Raw genomic sequence first — 20,514 nt, 5'->3', positions numbered from 1 at the left:
TCCTGAGCTGAGATGTGTAGTGTGGGAGATGGAAAACGTCAATTATTGCTTTAAAAAGCCCACTAGGAAAACATTTACTATAATGAAGCATTTGTATTACTTACGTTACTTATGTTACTAAATTGTATTACATCTTACCACAGGTTGTGTAGCATCTACCTGCAGGAGTTACTGTATCTGGGCCATGCTAACATTGACATTAATTTACACAGTTTATTGATAAGTTGCAGATTATTTGTAGCAGGTAAAATTGGAAAAATGATAAAATAAAAAAATAAAAATCTAAGTTTGAGATAATTAGCTAAAAAGGAGTTACAACCATCCCTATTACTTGTAGTTTGCTATTTTGGTAACACTTTACAATAAGGTTAATTAGTTAACTACATTAGTTAACATGAACTAATAATGAACTGCACTTATATAGAATTTATTAATCTTTGTTAACATTTACTAATACATTATTAAAATCTTGTTAACATTAGTTAATGCACTGTGAACAAACAATGAACAACTGTATTTTCATTAACTAATGTTAACGAAGATTAGTAAATGTAGTAACAAATGTATTGCTCATGGTTAGTTCATGTTAGTTAATGCATTAACTAATGTTTAACTAATGAACCTTATTGTAAAGTGTTACCGCTATTTTTTTCTGTGTCTAATTTCTTAATTCTCTGGAGCCTGCAGAAACTACATCTCATTGCCTGCAATTTGTAATGACTGTAACTCACAAGGTGTGACATGAAGAACCAAAGTGCAGCATTATTACAACAAAACAGACAAAAGTAATAAAAGAAATGTCAATTCAACCAAGAAAACTAGAACTCTTGACTTGAGCTGAGCTGAGGAAACCCACAAGTTACATTTAACACTTGACAAGAGACACATGAGGGGTATTTATATAAAATGACTAAACAAGGAACCAGGGGATAACAATCAGGGAGAAATCATAAACACTGATATGACAAAAACAATCCAAGTAAACTTCAAAATAAAAGTCCTGATATAAACAGACTGAAAAACATCCAACTGAAAACATCCAACATTGTTAAACAGCTACTGCTGCATGTTGGATTGTTGTGGATGCGATAATAAATGTTGACTTGACTATAGAAGCGTGCAAATGCCATTGTTGAATAGGATGTGTACTTTGTGAGTATGTCTTTAGCAGCGTCTCATTTTGGAAGCTGCGTCCTCCGGAGGTCGCATTGAAGGCTGTATACGTCATCAAGGATGTTTTATTTAATTTAAGAAAAGTAGGGTAGGGTGGAGGAAAACGCCCCCCTTAAGGACTGTGTCATTTTTTTTCTGTGAAACAAGTTAAATGTGTCCAGAATAGCTATTATAGTTTTGGTGACAATGACATAAATTATAAACCAAGTATGAAAAATGTCCAGAGTTTTCATGTTATTAGATTTTTATCAAAAATTAAATTTGTACCAAGGGGGCGTTTTGTCCTACAGGTGGGGTAAAATGCCTCCAGTCTGACAGCAAATTGCTTTATGCATTAAAATAAGTTGCTTTATGCTGCACTTTGGTTCTTCATGTCGCACCTTGTGAGTTACAGTCATTACAAATTGCAGGCAATGAGATGTAGTTTCTGCAGGCTCCAGAGAATTAAGAAATTAGACACAGAAAAAATAGCAAAATACAAGTAATAGGGACGGTTGTAACTCCTTTTTAGCTAATTATCTCAAACTTTGATTTTTATTTTTTTATTTTATCATTTTGATATAATTTTTCCAATTTTACCTGCTACAAATAATCTGCAACTTATCAATAAACTGTAAATTAAAGTCAATGTTAGCATGGCCCAGATACAGTAACACCTGCAGGTAGATGCTACACAACCTGTGGTATGATGTAATACAATAAAATAAGTCACAAATACTTCAGTATAGTAAATGTTTTCCCAGTGGGCTTTCAAAAGTTTTAATTGACTTTTTTTTTTTTACAGCAAAATCACAGTACAGGCAGTTTTAGATTAAAATTAAAAAGAATATATTGTTGAAAATATTGTTAGCTGATGCTAACTGGCTAGCTAACTAGCTACCTGATGCTAACTTGAGGTAATTTTTAATTATATAGTCCAAATATTTTTATTCAGCCACCTAGTTAGATTACATTTGATTGAAAAACAAAGGATTTGATGTTCAGAACAGAGTAACTACAGTAATTATGATAGTGAGAAGGGGGCATTTTACCCCACAAACTAAATAATTATATTTTCCTTAAATAACACATACTCCCTATCTACAGGACTTACTATTTTCATATCATATGATGTTCTGCAAAACAACAAGCTTTAAAACACTTTTTTTTTCTTACTGCTGAAAATTAGATAATTTACAGTAAAATCCATTTTCTCTCAGGTACGTCACCAGTGTATAAGCTTCACTGTAAATACTTCTACATCACTCGTCAATGTAGTCAATAGTTGCAACAAAAATGTGTCTTGACATTATCTGGTGGTTATTTTGGGCGTTTTACCCCAAGGGGGTGTTTTCCATCACTCTACCCTAACAATAATAAAACGTATTGTTATTCATTGTGAGGTGTAAAATACTGTAATTTCTTTCTTACTTTGCAATCTAAAGGTTACTTTTCTTAAGTGAGACTGCCTCGATGACGTATGCAGACTTCAAATGCGACCTCCGGAGGATGTAGGCTTTGAAATGAGACACAGCTCCTGTGTGTGTGTGTGCGGATGTGTGTGTGTGTGTGTGTGTGTGTGTGTGTGTGTGTGATGGGAGCAAAGACAAGAGAAAAAAGAAACATTTCACACAGTAGACAGAATGTAAATTTGATTTAAAATGGATGAAAGGGTGTTTTGTTGATTTGCAGAAAATCTTTAATATATTTTTAATCCGTGACGCCTATAATGCTTAGTGGGAACTTTTCTGATGACACACATTTTCACATCCTATGCACGCACGCAGCCACACATACTCACTCATGGTAACATACCAATAATTCAGTACAGTAAAACCAATGCTAAGTGTGGTACACACCTTTACTTCACTGTCCCAATAAAAGAAAACAGTGCAGATTAAACCATAACTCTGTATACTGTGACAGGATGGGAGTCTGGATAGACACCAAAAACATGTTTGTAGAGCAGGTAGATCTTTTTTGAGATAAACAACAAAAATCAATCCTGATTGCCAGTACTAGGCACTATGAAGAAATTAAATTCTTAAACCTGGATCTGTAATCCATTTGATTCACATGAAGCATTATCAGACATATATTATAATGAATTAGGTGTTTTTCAAAACTCATTTAAACAAACAGCACTGGCTAATGATAATGAAATGCTCTAGTGGAGCAGGAGAGAAATGCAGGTGTAATTATTATTTATGTGTTTTTCACTTCCTGCTTTCTGAGTAAACTATCTATGGAAATTAAATGCCAATATTTGAAGGAGGTATTAATTAAGTACTTAAGAAAGATAAAGTTGTTATTTCACAACTAGGACATGACGTCCAAGGGATGACACTTCTGAATGTTTTGTTTACGATCATCAAATAAATAGGCACAGATATACACACACACACACATGCTTCAAGGAATCAAACTCCAAATACAAACTAATTCATATGCAAAACAGCCAGCGCTGTGAGTTTATCTTCTTATTTTCCATGTTTCATTCTTTCTTTTGAAAGGGTAACCCCGCCGAGAATAGGTTTTGCTCAGTTATTTATAGAAGACTATGATGAAAAGGCTTAGGGCAAAAAATATTTTCTTCTATCTCTATGTTCCACTAATACTGCTCTGATTGCACTAACCGCTATCTGACGAGAGTCGTGATTGTGATCTGCCTTCCTGTGTGGCCTTATAAAGACCAGAGGCTTTGGTGTTTTATCACCCCTTGTCTCATATCATTTCCCTGAAGCTTCACTCCCACTGCCAGAGACAGATACACGGAGGAAACAGGAAAACGAGCGAGGAAAACAGGACTGAAGCTAATGATCTTCCACAGAGTTTAAATGGCATCATTAGCAATGCAATGTGATGCAACTTTCTGACACCCTGCTGCCCAGCTCCTCTGTGGAGAACAAATCGATTTTAACCTGACAGACTGAAGCTTTTTGTACTGCGCTGAGAGTTAGAGTCATTACGATTTAAGAAATAGATTGGAGTCGAGGTGGAATATGTGCTGGCTGAATTCAACCAGGCTGCAATGGTGAAGTCAGCTGTTCAGTTCAGTTATCATGCAGCTGCCACAGAGAGATAACTACAACTTTGCAAAAGAGTATGAAGTACTGTTGCATTCAGTGAAAAAAAATTAAATAACATTCTGCATTCAGTCAAAATGATGAACTGAAGAATGAGTGTTAGCTCACAAGGTTGTGTATATTTTAATTTAAAGGCTGCTGTCCGTAACTTTTTTTGGTTAAAAATGATCCAAAATCAATTATTGAGCAAGTACAAAACCAGCCAGTGTTCAAAACTATCTCCTTACCTTAGTCCAATTCACAACGGTAAGCTTGTAATAATGTTTTATAATTCAGGTGGTACCGGTGGGTTTTCGCGGGAAATTCGAGCATGCCGCCGTTTATCTTTGCGTCATTACGTCACGTCTGTTTACATAAAGAACGAGTCTCAGCTAAATACCCAGATAGCAAATCTACAATGCATGGCAAGCCACAACTCACATTAAAACTGGCTTGATGTGTGTGGGGGATCCATATGACCTTTACCGCTGCCAGAACTGAGCCATATGTGCCATAGTTGGCCCTGATGAGGCCCGGATATGTATGCTATCTGGGTAGGATATCACATGTGAGGCGGATCATTTATAGCCTTTTCTCACAGCAGCTGCAATAATTAAACATCATTTTGATGGCGGATTGTATGGTATGACAAATTAATGTTAGAGATTAGACTGTACAGATATTGAAATCTACAGGTAACGCTAATACACACTAAATACACTAGTCACGCAATGCTGATGTTAACATTAACAATTTGAGAACAAAGTATAACAATAATAATAATTTGCACGGTTTGGCATGATCTGAGCTAATGTAACGGGGGAAAGAAATTTGTAATGAATTGTGCCAAAATGTTTGTTCATCTTGTAAAATAATTCTAAAATATTTATTGAATAGAATGTATTAAGTGCATCTAAAAGAAAGGGATATGGGGACACCTACAGGCGAGTAAACTATGAGTTGAGTCGGCCATTTTCTCCTCAGTCGCATGTAATCTGTTGAAGAGAATGGTAGGTGGAAAATCTCTCTCCGGTCGAACAGAAATAAAATGTTGTCAGAGATGATTTTATTGCTCTTTAAGGTCAAAATTGTTTTTTTAAAAGTATTTTATTTCATATTTGAGTCATAAGAGATATAGAGTTGACGAACAATTGATGTTCTATACCAAACTCACTGTTGAGTTCATTAGGAGCACCTGGTATTCGTTGTGTTTCTGTCTCTGTATTTTCTCGTTGGTTATTTTATTTTTGACAGTTATGTGACCGGATGAGCTGTATTTCATGTCTGTTTGGTGCCTTTTCATATACTCCAGGTATGATGTATTAATGTTTGTACGGTGTTATATTTTCTATGTTCAGAAAAAAAAAAAAAACAGAAAAAGAAACTGAGCTCTTAATTATGGAAAAACTTTATTGTTTGTTGAACTGGTGAAAAAGTCAAATGTAAGCTGTTGAGGAGAATGTTATGTGACCGGATGAGCTGTTTGGTGTCATTTCATATATTCCAGTAAATGTGATGAGTGAGCTCAGCCTACGTCTCTGTGTGGTCCTTTCCGGAAGGGTTGAGAGAAAGAACCAGAAAAGGGGTTACACTAAGCGATCGTTAGGTTTAATCACCATTGGCAGCGTGATTTATTGTAATGCTTTTTTTTCTCAGTTGGTCAGAACAAAAGTGGCAGACATGTTACTTACTTCTTCAGATAACATTTTCCAGGGAAAATTCTTACTTTGGTCATACTTCCGAAATACAGTATCACCGATGTGGTGACTGACAGCAAACATTAGATTCATCTGCTCTGAGGAGCCGTGCCGATGCACAACCCACGTAAAGATGATAATTCCACAAATAACTGCAATTGCCGGTTTCAAACAGAGATGGCGACAAAGAGGCAAAACTTACGGACTGCAGCTTTAAATAATTCAATTTACTGTATTCATTTTTTCTCAAGTTCACACTGAATTGCTGTGGACTGTAGGCCAGTGATAGGCTTTTGTTCAGTGATAAAACAATAAAACAATATATTGACTTTGAAAGCCACTTTTTGCCTATTTATTGCTTTTCTCTGCAACAATAATACCTTTGAATTATCTTCATTTAGTATGTTACTAATATGTGATTAATTTCCTTAATTTGATTAATACCATCTAGTTATTAACGTAGAGTTTTATTGATACAAACTCATTATCTGTCGATAACAGATATGCAGAACCTGTTGTATTTTTGTAATTATAGATTGCAATAATACATAAAATAATATGCATTATAAACAAATTATTAATTATATTTAGTATTATTGCTATTAATTAAGTATTTATGGCATTTACATTTAAGTTGTTTTGCCATATAAATTCCGAATTTATTTGTATTTTTGGTCTGTCATACTATATTGAGCTTAAAATGCTACGAGTTTGATGACTGAGAATGAATAAAAGGGTAATTTATGCAAACAATAGGCCTATGTTAAATAAGTTTTACCTGTGAATCAATATGTGTCCTGTTGAATGATGTAATGGCATAGCTGGTGCTATTTTTTAGACATCAAATTATGACATTTATTGGTACATCCTATAAAATAATCGATAGTAGAAAAGTAATGAAATATACATATACTTATGAGTATGGTTCAATCTCTAAACAAAATATCACAACCTATAATGTGACTTTGAGGAAAATACATTTATAATGCTGTCTCAAGGAACAATAAATGGATAAAATGTCCATTATGAGTCATGCATTTGTAACGAGATCTGTTGTCTCTCTCTGTTCTAATGATTATCGGTCTGATGTGTTTTTAAATGACAAGCTGAGGCAGAAGAATGAGACAGAATCCTATTAGCAGAGTGTTTTAATGGACTTCTTGTTTATGAGGTGTCTGATGCAAATGAAGAGAAGCTGTTAAATGAGGTTGCTCTAGGCGGATCTTTAGCAGGATCAGACAGGAGAGAGACTCATTATAAGACATTCTGTCTGATTTACTGCTGTCTGGCCATCGGCTAACACCAGCGTGCCCTGTGCATGGCTGATTATTTACATCTGTGTCATGTCTGCTCATGTGAATTTATACGCAAGTGTGACTGCTCTCTTTTTGGATGCGATGTGAGTCCATTACAGACATGAGGATGTGATTATAATCACACAGTGCGAGTATAATAACACAGTTTAAATATATTCAGAGGTAGGGCCGTAAATTTTGCATGAAATCAAAAAGCCTTTTTTTACAGTTAATCCTGGAAAAAATGCTTAATTCTCAATCCAAGCATCTGATAGTGGGATGGTAGGCTATGCAAATCACCTCTACTGCTCTCTCGTTATTGATTGGTTAACCATGTGACATAAATAACTGATGCACTTGATAACATATCTGGGGCTGTGGTTTAATGCAGGGGGAAACGAAACACAGTTACCTAATTCCTATGGGAAAAAAATCAAAATAATTTTATTTCAAATAAAATTGAATAATTTTTGTTTTTAAAAAATGCCTAAAATTTGTTTTAGCACTTAATAAGCACATAAAATAAAATAAAATATTTTTTGTTTTTAAAAAATGCCTAAAATTTGTTTTAGCACTTAATAAGCAAATAAAATAAAATAAAATAAAAAAGTGCATGTCTGCAGCAGATTTTTTTCAGATTTAATTACAGGTAAAATAGTTAATTCAGTCAGATGGGATTGTTTTCTTCTATCGATCAGACTTAATTAAAGGCAATAAATTATTGAATAAAATATCGTCAGTATGTGTATAGATCATCAGCAAGACATACCATATTGATTGGCTAACAAAAAAGTGAAATCGTTGGAGTGTAGTATTCTGCAATTTGATTTTGTGACATTTTCTCTCATATATTTACTTATGTGTGACCCTGGACCACAAAACCAGTCATAAGTCACACAGGTATATTGTAAGTAAAGATTATGTTCCATGAAGATATTTTGTACATTTCCTACTGTAAATATATCAAAAATGTATTTTTGTGAGTGGATATGCATTGCTAAGGACTTCATTTGGACAACTTTTAAGGCGATTTTCTCAATATTTTGATTTTTCATAGTTGTATCTTGGCCAAATATTGTCCTATCAAACCATACATCAATGGAAATCTCAATTTCACAAAATTGACCCTTATGACTGGTTTTGTGGTCCAGAGTCATATATTTATAATTAAAACTCTTAGCTGCTGTTTACTATAGTCACACCCAATTTTATTCACAAAGGGCAAGAACTGGGAGGCGCTAAAAATTGTGGGAGCTGTACCTGTACTTGATAAAAGATGGGAAAGGAGAAGAGATTAGGTTATTATTATTTATAATCCTTCTTGTCCCAACCTGTTAAGCCTATTCAAAGTGTCTGTATTTAAATGTGTCACTGCATGGTGTGTTGTGCTCCTGATGCTTAAGAGATTGTTTAGAAAGATTTTGAGTCTAAACGCATTTCAATGCTTTAAAGTAATTAATGAATAATGATTTCCCTGTACGGGAGTAGATTAGTTATTGTGCTTCATTAACGACTGTTGAAAAAAACACAAAGCCAATACCTGCTGTGTGCTAAAAATGAAAATAGAACAGGAAATGAAAAGAAGAAAAAGAGGAAATAATTACAGCTCTGAGGGCTGCAGAATACACACATTTCATTTTCACGGCTTCAGATATTATACATTACACAACATATGCATTTAAATTTATGCCATTTTAGCTGGTATAGGTTTTGAAGGTTATATGAATGAGTGAATCAGGATGGATAGATGGACAAAAATACACATTTGCTATTACATAAATATCAGAATTAGGCTGTCAATCACTATTCCATTCCCTAAACCATCTATGTTTGCTTAACATATGCAGTATTAATAAAGACAAAAACACATTAGCATTTTGGAACATAACCCATTGAACATTTGAGTGTGCAGTGCATTTATAAACATATGTTTTCCTCTCAGAGCGGAAAGTTAAATTGATTGCAAATATGTTGTGGATGACAAATGACAAATGGAATCCAGGTTTTGGAACATTCTGCCTGAATGGCACACATTATTGATTAGACACACAAGAAGAGACGGATATTGTTTATTCTAGAAATTAAGAGGCACAGATGTGGAGCGAGATGAAGACATCACGCATGCAGGTGAAGGGAGATCACGCGCTGATTGCTCTCCCAGTTTCTGATTAGCAGCTGCACTTGCAAGCCAGTAAGTGTTGCTGCTAGATTGCATAAGTATACCTACCATCTGTTGATTGATTAGATGGTCTGTTTAAAAATGTGAACAAAGGTAGATTCACTCTAATGAGTGACTCTAATAGCTTCTAGTGAATGAGAGTCATTGTTTCTGAGCTAATAATGATTTGAGCAGTTATATTTAACCAAAGGTCATGTTGTATTTTGCATTTTAAGTAAAGTCTCAGGAATTTGTTCTCAGGAAATTTTCAGGACAGGTGATTTCTGTGACATTCCTACATGCAAATTTGTCCCCCAACAAACAAAACCAATCAAATCATTTCTAGTCTCCTGTAGTTTTTTATTAAATGGTTAGTTCACCCAAAAATTACATTTCTGTCATTAATTACTCACCCTCATGTCGTTCCAAACCCGTAAGACCTTCGTTCATCTTCGGAACACAAATTAAGATATTTTTGATGAAATCCGAGGTTTTTTTATCCTCCATTGAAAGCAAGGAAATTACCACATGTCCAGAAATGTCCAGAAAAGTAGTAAAAACATTGTTAAAATAATCAAGGTGACTGCAGTGGTTCAACCTTAATGTTATGAAGCGACGAGAATACTTTTTGTGTGCAAAAACAAAACAAAAATAACAACTTTATACAACAAATTCGTCTCTCCCCATCTCTCCTCTGCTACTCTATTTTCGTTGCAGCTTCCTGGTTCTACGTCCGGACTGCGGCTCAGTATTGGCAGACGCCTCTTCACGTGAGCAGCACGACGCATGCATGTGATGCTGACACAAGAGCCGGCCAATAATGAGCCGCAGTTCGGACATAAACACGGAAACGCAGCAACTGCTTAACAGGCTGACAGGGAAGAGGAAAAATTGTTGAATAAAGTCATTATTTTTGTTTTGTTTTTGCGCACAAAAATTATTCGTCACTTCATAACATTAAGGTTGAACCGCTGTAATCACGTTGACTATTTTAACAATGTTTTTAACACTTTTCTAGACACTGAATGTGGTAATTTCGTTGCTTTCAATAGAGGATAAAAAAACCTCTCGGATTTCATCAAAATATCTAATTTGTGTTCTGAAGGTGAACGAAGGTCTTACAGGTGTGGAACGACATGAGGATGAGTACTTAATGACAGAATTTTCATTTTTGGGTGAACTAACCCTTTAAACTGCACATCTTTTATAGTCACTTAGTACTTAGTTCCTCCGAGGAGGCAAGGGAGGCAGTGCCTCCTCAAAAAAACTGAATGAGAATATAATCGATATTACAAAAATAAAACAACGCAAATGTTACAAAATTTGACATTAAGAAGTGTAAAAGTCACTCGTTTTTCTAAAGAAACTCTGTCAAACAGCGACACCCGCAGGTGAAGTTACAGCGGGGAGTCCGCGTCTCTTGTGCCTCCCTTCAGCTCATAGAAACAAAGCAGAGCCCCCAAAGCGTGCGGTGGGTTTAGTGGGGGGTAATTGAGAATGAATGGGGGAAAGTCACGTGAGAGGAGGCAGTCCATCGCGCTATGATTGGATATGATCGGTTACGATTGGACATGATTGGTTCGTGCGGCAAATCCCGCCTCTTGTTTTTGTGCGCGTTCTCGTCGAATCAGCCTGAATGAAGACAGTGATGGCGTTAATGGGAAGGCTAATTAAAAAGTAAGTAAACAACTGTCACTTAGATATCACCGCTTTATTTCATGTCAAAATCAAACTCGAAATGGCCTGAAAACATGCTGACTGCAGGGTTTTTAGTGAGCAATCAGCGTGTTGAAATTAAAGGTAACATTACATTTGTGTCTGAGCGAGTGACCAGTGTTTACAAGCTTGATGACTGCTGAAAATAAATTGACTATTAAAAAGAAAAGCTGAATAGTTTATAAATAATATATATTGTTTAAATTGTTACTGCCTTTAGTTATTATTTTGGAATAAATGTAAAAATGCGTAAAAACACTAACTTGATGAAATTTATACTTGGTTTTAATAAATAGAACATTACATAGTGTAAAAATACAAAATAGAATTGTATTTGGTCTCTCTTTTTATATAATGTTAACTTAACCAGGAAAATTGTGTAACAGGAACATAAATGAGGACGTTGCCTCCTCATTTTAAAACACCACTGCACACCACTGCTGCCCACATAGTTTGCATGCCTATTTTTACTAAAAATTTGAATACTTCTTAAAGTGTTAGTTCACCCAAAAATGAAAATTCTGTCATTAATTACTCACCCTCATGTCATTCCACACCTGTAAGAATTTCTTTCATCTTCGGGAACTGCATTAATGCTGCATTTATTTCATAATAAATACAGAAAAAAACAATATTATTGTGAAATATTATTACAATTTAAAATTAAGTTTTTTTTAATTTTAATATACTTTAAAATATAATTTATTTCTGTGATGCAAAGCTGAATTTTCAGCATTATTACTCCAGTCTTCAGTGTCACCTGATCCTTCAGAAATCATTCTAATATGCTGATTTGATACTCAGTTATTATCAATGTTGAAAACAGTTGTGTTGCTTAATATTTTTTTGGAACCTGTGATACTTTTTTCAGGATTCATTGATGAATAAAAGGTTAAAAAGAACAGCATTTATTCAAAATATTAATCTTTTCTAACAATATTAATCTTTACTATCACTTTTTATGAATTTAACACATCCGTGCTGAATAAAAGTATTAATTTCTTTCAAAAAAAAGAAGGAAAAAAAATGACTGACCCCAAACTTTTGAACGGTAGTGTATATTGTTACAAAAGATTTCTATTTCAAATAAATGCTGATTTTTTAAAAACTTTTTATTCATCAAAGAATCCTGAAAAAGTATCACAGGTTATAAAATAATATTAAGCAGCACAACTGTTTCCAACATTTATAATAAATCATCATATTAGAATGATTTCTGAAGGATCATGTGACACTGAAGACTGGAGTAATGATGCTGACAATTCAGCTTTGCATCACAGAAATAAATTATATTTTAAAGTATATTAAAATAGAAAACCATAATTCTAAATTGTAATAATATTTCACAATATTATTGTTTTTTCTGTGTTTATTATGAAATAAATGCAGCCTTAATGAGCATAAGAGACTTTGTTCAAAAACATTAAAAATAGTAATGTTTCCAAACTTTTGACCGGTAGTGTATGTCTGCAGCTAAATTGTGCAGCATTATACCACAGCTTTGTACACAATATGCAAGAGGCATAATATACATCCAACAATATGGCTGAGGTTGATTTTGACCTCACAACACCATGAGAGGCTTTATTCTGCTGAAAACGATGAATCTTGCAGCAGAGATGCATCTGATAAAGAGGAACTGTTAAGCACGAGTTTTCATTTCATTAGTATGTGATATAATAAGTGGCAATTTGAAGTTTTGCTGAGCATTTGCTGTGGCTGTCATCAATGTAGATCATGTTGCATATAGAGCAGAAGTGTTCAATCTGCACTCCGTTCCAATGATATAACAAGATCAAATGCTTACAAATCAGTCACACTCCTGGTATACATCCACTGCACTGTCATACAGCTACAGAAAATGTTTGTATATCTTCATATTCTTTACAGACTCCTTGCACTTGCATTTAACTTAAAGGGTTAGTTCACACAAAAATGAAAATAATGTCATTTATTACTCACCCTCATGCCGTTCCACACCCGTAAGACCTTCGTTAATCTTTGGAACGCAAATTAAGATATTTTTGTTGAAATCCGATGGCTCAGTGAAGCCTCCATAGCCAGCAATGACATTTCCTCTCTCAAGATCCATTAATGTACTAAAAACATATTTAAATCAGTTCATGTGAGTACAGTGGTTCAATATTAATATTATAAAGCGACGAGAATATTTTTGGTGCGCCAAAAAAAAACAAAATAACGACTTATATAGTGATGGCCGATTTCAAAACACTGCTTCCTGAAGCTTCGGAGCGTTATGAATCAGCGTGTCGAATCAGCGGTTCGGAGCGCCAAAGTCACGTGATTTCAGCAGTTTGGCGGTTTGACACGGGATCCGAATCATGATTCGATACGCTGATTCATAACGCTCCGAAACTTCCTGACGCAGTGTTTTGAAATCGGCCATCACTATATAAGTCGTTATTTTGGGGGTTTTTTTGGCGCACCAAAAATATTCTCGTCGCTTTATAATGTTAATATTGAACCACTGTACTCACATGAACTGATTTAAATATGTTTTTAGTACATTAATGGATCTTGAGAGAGGAAATGTCATTGCTGGCTATGGAGGCCTCACTGAGCCATCGGATTTCAACAAAAATATCTTAATTTGCGTTCCGAAGATTAACGAAGGTCTTACGGGTGTGGAACGGCATGAGGGTGAGTAATAAATTACATTATTTTCATTTTTGGGTGAACTAACCCTTTAAGACCAACAAGTTACAAACTCATCCTTCAAAACAAAATCACCTCACATATCCAAATGTCGACCCCAGGATGGCAAACTATCCACCTTATTTTTCAACGCAGAAGCTATTTTCTGTGAATGTGCAGGATTCATATTCAATAGCCACTATATGTAAACACTGCAACTATAAAATGAACAAATTGCAGTAAATGGCAAAACTATTTGCGCTACAAGCTAGTGTGTTTATGATTTCTATAAAAGATTAAAATAATTTGATATCAAGCAGCATAATGGACTGTTTTTGTACAGCTAAAATAACTGGAAGTGGCTGCACCGGAAACCTTGCACAATCAAGTCAAAATTGGTGTCGCCTACTCAAATAAGGCATAATAATGCTTATTGTTGTTGTATATCAGCATTTGCAGAGCTTCTTACTGTTCACATCATGTTTTTAAGACACCATCATGTCAGAAAACCCAGTTTGATTGAACAGCCCTTGGGATCTCCTTTTGTGTTTGCACAAAGGAAAGAATCTACATGAGGTGAGCAAACGACGACAAAATTGTCGTTTTTGAGTGAACTATGTTCAACAGTTGATTCTTTACACTCTTTCAGTGATGGGTCTTAACGATGCGCGGTCCCTTTAAGGAATACAGCACGTCGTACATTCCTGTGAAAAAAGCGGCGTTTTAAAATGCCTGGTTGACGTCATTAAACTTTTTAAGCGGCTGGAGTGCGCGCGGAGGGGAAGGCACACACGCGCGCGCTCTTCCAGCCCCTCGCTGCAGATGCGACTGGACGGGCTCAGGTTTGCGGGGAATAACTACAAAATCAACCTTCCTTGTAAGAGAACTTCTCTTTCTTTAAATAGACTATTATTGCGGTGAATATATGGTTAATGGCTTTTATTATATGAATGTTTTAAAGATAACAGAAGCATAAAAGTAGTTTGCTTGAGTGTGGATCTGTTGCGTGCTCGTGCTGTTTACAAAACAGATGTTTTACGCGTCACATTTAGCCTATTCTGTAACTATACTGCTATGTTTTACGTGTGCTATAGAATAGATAACAATCAAATCTAATATTTTTGTGGTAAAACATTTTCATTTACTGTATCTGTAGAATGGCAGGTGTATTGGCGAAACTCGTGCATGCGTGATCGCCGATTTATAAAGTTAGTACTGTTGTTCAGTTCACCGGGCTTAACTGTTCCGTGGTTTGCAGCACTTTTCTGCTGTGCATTAGCCAAATCCATTGACCCAGAGCTCAGCCACCGACCCCAGCAGTGACACAGACAGAATAATGTTCATAATGATATTGCTGACACTGTATCCCGCGCGTTTGCTGCCCTTGACAGAGGAAAACGAGAGAACAGCATAATGACATTCTGACATTCTCAGGCAAGCCACTGTTGTTGTGCTTTAATAACTGAGGCTGCCTGACTCACAGACTGTAAATCCATTTGCTTCTGAGAATTTCAGTCAAATGTGGTCTTGCTATATAATTGCACCTTCATGCTCCACATATGATTTAGTCCAAATGAAATTTCACGATTAAACCAGCTGTACTGATGTGAAAAGAACAGTTCACTCACATGAAATAAAAAATCCTGTAATTTTCAAACCCTCATGTTGTTCCAAACCTGTATGACTTTATTTTTCTGTGGGACACAAAAGAGATATTTTGAAATATGTCCAAGGCAAGCTGCTCCTTTCCATAGGCCTACAACAAAAGGCTCTCAATCTGCATAAAGCATGCACAATAAAAGCGTACATTTAGATTTTGTGCGTTAATAACAAGTCTTCTGAAGCCATATACATTAACTTGTATGCAGAAGTCGTAATTACCAGAAATCTATCCCTCAATTAGTCAAGAAGATACATACAATAATACATGCCGTTCGACATTAACATGCTTGACATGCACAGACACACATTTTTGACGGTTAATAACTGTACCCAGCAGAATACTGTCAAACATTTGTGATGTTTGACAGCTTTCACATTGATCCAGAGAGACATGCTGCCACTAGCAACTCAAGCTGCCATTTCAAGCACATGATATGTTTATTTTATATCATGGATTATGCATTATTTGTACTTATTTAACATGCCATCAGAACTCTATCTGGGTAACATTCAGGGAATTTACATATGCATATGCAAGACAGGTTAAACAATATTGGGCTGGTGCATGCAGGGAAGATTTTCAGTGAATAACTACATGCCACATTACATTATACATTAGCCACTGGTCACTGTTGTGCATCATTTGAAATATTTTGTTTTTGTTTAACTGAAAATGAAAAATCATATGGGTTTTAAATGACATAAGGTTTTGTAAATTATAATAGAAATTTCATGTTCATGTTCATGTGAACTATTCCTTTAATTTTCAAAGGTCTTTCGTGAGGATGCATATATTTTTGTCATATTCTTGAAAAGCCATGTGTCATTTACATAGGCAAGACATTTACATAAGGCTTTGAATGCATTTTAATGGAATGATTATCAGGACATGGGAAAATCTTTTTTTTTTTTTTTAAATAACACTAATCTGCAGGTGTCTTTCAATCAAATCGTTATTAAAATGTTATAAATCACATAATCTTCACATGACACCAATGTCTTGCATTTCTTAAACGTGTGATTATTTAAGAAATTCCAATTGAATTCTAGGAGAAAGCATGAGCCCTGCTAGCGTCACATGCTGCGATGTCTGTTTCCATACAGTATCTACAAAAATTTATGCTGTAATGACATCATGAACCCCTAACCTATTTAGAGATGAGCATGTGAAATCCTTCTTTGGAACTGTGCCATGTCCAGTATACTGGATCCTATAGGACATACACCGATCAGGCATAACATTATGAGCACTGACAGGTGAAGTGAATAACACTGATGATCTCTTCATCACGGCACCTGTTAGTGTGTGGGATATATTAGGCAGCAAGTGAACATTTTGTCCTCAAAGTTGATGTGTTAGAAGCAGGAAAAATGATGGCTAGATGACTGGGTCAGAGCATCTCCAAAACTGCAGCTCTTGTGGGGTGTTTCCAGTTTGCAGTGGTCAGTATCTATCAAACGTGGTCCAAGAAGGAACAGTGGTGAACCGGCGAAAGGTCACCAAGGTGACGTGGGGAGCGAAGGCTGGCCCGTGTGGTACAATCCAACAGACGAGCTACTGTAGCTCAAACTGCTCAAGAAGTTAATGCTGGTTCTGATAGAAAGGTGTCAGAATACACAGTGCATCACAGTTTGTTGCGTATGGGGCTGCATAGCCGCAGACCAGTCAGGGTGCCCATGCTGACCCCTGTGAGTATCGGAACTGGACCACGGAGCAATGGAAGAAGGTGGCCTGGTCTGATGAATCACGTTTTCTTTTACATCACATGGATGGCCGGGTGCGTGTGGGTTTCTTACCTGGGGATCACTTGGCACCAGGATGCACTATGGGAAGAAGGCAAGCCGGCAGAGGCAATGTGATGCTTTGGGCAATGTTCTGCTGGGAAACCTTGGGTCCTGCCATCCATGTGGATGTTACTTTGACACGTACCACCTACCTAAGCATTGTTGAAGACCATGTGCACCCTATCATGGAAATGGTATTCCCTGGTGGCTGTGGCCTGTGGCCCAGGTGGTCATAATGTTATGCCTGATCGGTGTATAATCTGCTCGATTTGATGATTTGAATTATCCTGTACTTGAGTGGTTTGCTATCAATGCTGATCTTGGGTTCTGCTCTTTATTGGGCCTTATGGGGTTGGGTTTTGGCATTGGATTTGGACTCAAAAAGGCTTATAGTTTGATCTGATGGCCTTCATAGAACGCTGTCCCATGGTAACCCGATTGCCTTTGTCTTAGGAGAACTGAGATGAACACTGGCTGCTGATTACTTCCTGCTGTTACAGGCCAAAAGGAAGCAAAGCACACACTTTTTAGAGTGCATATTCTTGTTAAGAGCCTCTTCAACCCCTCAAAGTGTAAGAATGATTTTATGAGTATGCAGTCAAAACAAATGAGGTTCAGGAAGAATTTGAGAAAGATTTCTCTTTTAAAGATTAAGTGTGTAATTTTTCAATTTTACAACATTCATTCTATGCGGAACAACTAAATAATTTTTATGTCTATTTCCTCTAAAAACACTGTGGCGCTATCTAAACATTGCAGTCTTTGCCACAGTAAAAATGTATTTGTGAGCATGTCTGATTAAATGTGATAAATGTGAATTGGATGTGAGCAAAATAATGGCAAGACAACGTGACTTCACATTGTGTTCTCTTCATGAATCCATGAACTAATAATGACTTATTCTAGTTCTTTAGTGGATCAACCTCGCATACTTATGAGTCATCTGTATGAATCAGTTTGATAAACCTTTCGCTAAATGACCTGAACTGAACCCTTTAGAGAAGTTGCTGAATCAACATCTTGTTCAGTGAAATCAGCACCATTACAAGCCTTGCATGCAACCAAATAATCCATTTATAATTGGATTTATGGCTCAATCAGACTGAAAAGTCAACAACAATTCAATCAGATTGAGCTTGATCTGAATTAAAATTCTATTTTGATTAAAGGGGGTGGTGTAGATCTTATAAATAACCTTTACCCGGAAATTTCATTGACAATATTACTGTGACTTTCTAAATGTGGTGACTGGGCGCTGCACATGCGCTGAAGTTTTGCTTAGAAAACATGTAATGCATATATAAATGGAATTGCAAAGTTTAGGGTACATATAATTAAAACTTTCAGAATCTGATATCAGATTTATTCGGATTGATATAAATTACATTAAGGTGTTTTTTTATATAAGTAAAATAAAAAATAAATGAATGAAACATGAAAAGTAAAATAAATAATAAAAGTTGTCAATCATAAAAAATAATAAATGTTACATACACTCATGTTTTTACATATTTTTACCCTGCACAGGCACACTCATTCAGTTTTGATAAAGTACACCTCAAATGAGACATAATTTGAATGACAAATAAGATGCAATGTTTTTGTCTAGCGAGATTTGAGCCTCTGAATTTACCCTAGATTAAGTTTGTTTTTTTTTCTTTCACATTAGGTCCTTAGTGCACAGGGAAGTATTATTTATTGTGTTTGCCAGCAAGTTTTACCCTGAGCAAATTAGCAGCATGTCCTTAGTTGCCCGATAGAAACCTCCTACCATGGAATACTAATTTATTAAAAGTTGAGTGTTATTTCCCCTTCAGTAGTACAGCTTTTATCACCACATGTTTTGCAACTTGCATTCAAATTGAAATATGAAAATATTTCAAAAGATGACACAGATTCAACCTAAACAGATGTTTCTGACATTTTGATCTTCAGAAATATACAAATTACCATACTCATTTTAAGCTCTGCTCTTGTTTTCCAGACATTGATTAGTAACTCAGAAAAATCTATCTGTCTCTTAGCTGTAATTGCCAACATCACTTTTGCATTCACAAACAGCGTTCGGCATGCACACAATAGAAACAAACATGTGCGACACAAAGACTGAATGATGTGCGGGTCCATAGCCCTCCTATTCAAAACATCCAGACTGAGATAATCATTCAACGGCGTCTGATGCTTCATTTCTTGTCAGTGAATCAGCATCTGACTTCATGTCTACGTGGTGTCTCTTCCAAATTAGATTTGAGTTTTTTGAGCTTTAAATTGTAATTGACTGGAGCAGGTGCTGCTGCATGAGTCTAATGGGTCGTCCATTTGATTCCAATGAAGCGTAGAAACCAATAGGCTTACGTTTAAACTGACAATGTGAGTTTTAAGTAAAGTATGAGGAACAGGCCCATTCCAGATGATTTAGCTCACAAATCCTATGATTCTTTACAAACCTGACCAGCCGTATCGATCCAAAAACAAATGAGTAAACAAGTTATGACCAATTCTTCATTTTTATTTGCCTGCTTAATGTCATTTTGTTATCAGGAATGTTGGTATTGATTAATCGGGGTATGCAATATGGCTTATACCACAGCTATAATAAGAAACCATATAATTATATGCTTGTGAGGTGGGCATGGAGGGCAAACGATCTTTGTAACACTTTACAATAAGGTCTCATTTGTTAAGATTAGTTAATAAAAATGTTCATGTTCGTGAACAGATACAGTTACCAGATAGAACTTTTGATCTTAAAAATGTAGTAGTAAATGATGAGATAAACTAAGATTAATAAATGATGTAGAAGGATTGTTCATTTATAGTTTAGCCTAGGTTAACTAATGTAGTTAACTAATGTTAATAAATAAAACCTTATTGTAAAGTTTTACCAAAATCTCCAAATGGAACTGCAAAAATAATGTTTTAAAAACAGGTTTCCAGAACACTTCCCTATCTGTCATTGGCTGGACAAACAAATACTCCTGCCCCAAACTCACACTATTGGCTGATGTGAGACAATGTTGCTATTTTAGGGTCGTCAGGATTCTCAACAAACAGTGCCTCAGTCACTTTTCAGGGCAATCGACCTACGAATGCCTTATTTATAGTTAAGCTGGAAATGGACAAAACTAAATATTCTTATAACAAAGAAAAAAAAGACACATTTAAGAGATCTTTCTCAAATTATTCCTGTTTTGACTTCATGACTACTTGTTAAATCATCCTTAAATCTTGAGAGGCTAAAGAGGTTTTTTCCAACTACACTAGAATATGTGTATCTTTGCTTCCTTTTTAACATCACTTTTGATCTTTATCGACAGCATCTGTGGCAT

At 35.6% G+C, this 20,514-nt stretch overlaps 1 protein-coding gene across 9 annotated transcripts in view; it reads left to right on the top strand.

The window, feature by feature from the left end:
• Positions 1-14,206: 14,206 nt before the first annotated feature.
• Positions 14,207-20,514, top strand: part of gulp1b (GULP PTB domain containing engulfment adaptor 1b) — a 61,704-nt gene continuing 55,396 nt past the window's right edge. For 3 of the 9 annotated variants that reach the window (XM_051896928.1, XM_051896933.1, XM_051896926.1), the window contains exon 1: positions 14,468-14,615. In XM_051896928.1, coding sequence (XP_051752888.1) covers positions 14,561-14,615 — 55 coding nt within the window. In that variant the 5' untranslated portion in view covers positions 14,468-14,560. Of the gene's footprint in view, positions 14,315-14,467; positions 14,616-20,514 lie in introns of those variants that run through there. The other 6 variants (XM_051896935.1, XM_051896934.1, XM_051896932.1 and 3 more) reach the window with 4 other exon arrangements.

This window comes from Ctenopharyngodon idella, chromosome 6 (genome assembly GCF_019924925.1).
Source record: "Ctenopharyngodon idella isolate HZGC_01 chromosome 6, HZGC01, whole genome shotgun sequence".
NCBI classification, from domain to species: Eukaryota; Metazoa; Chordata; class Actinopteri; order Cypriniformes; family Xenocyprididae; genus Ctenopharyngodon; species Ctenopharyngodon idella.
This window is presented reverse-complemented; position numbering and strand designations above follow the sequence as displayed.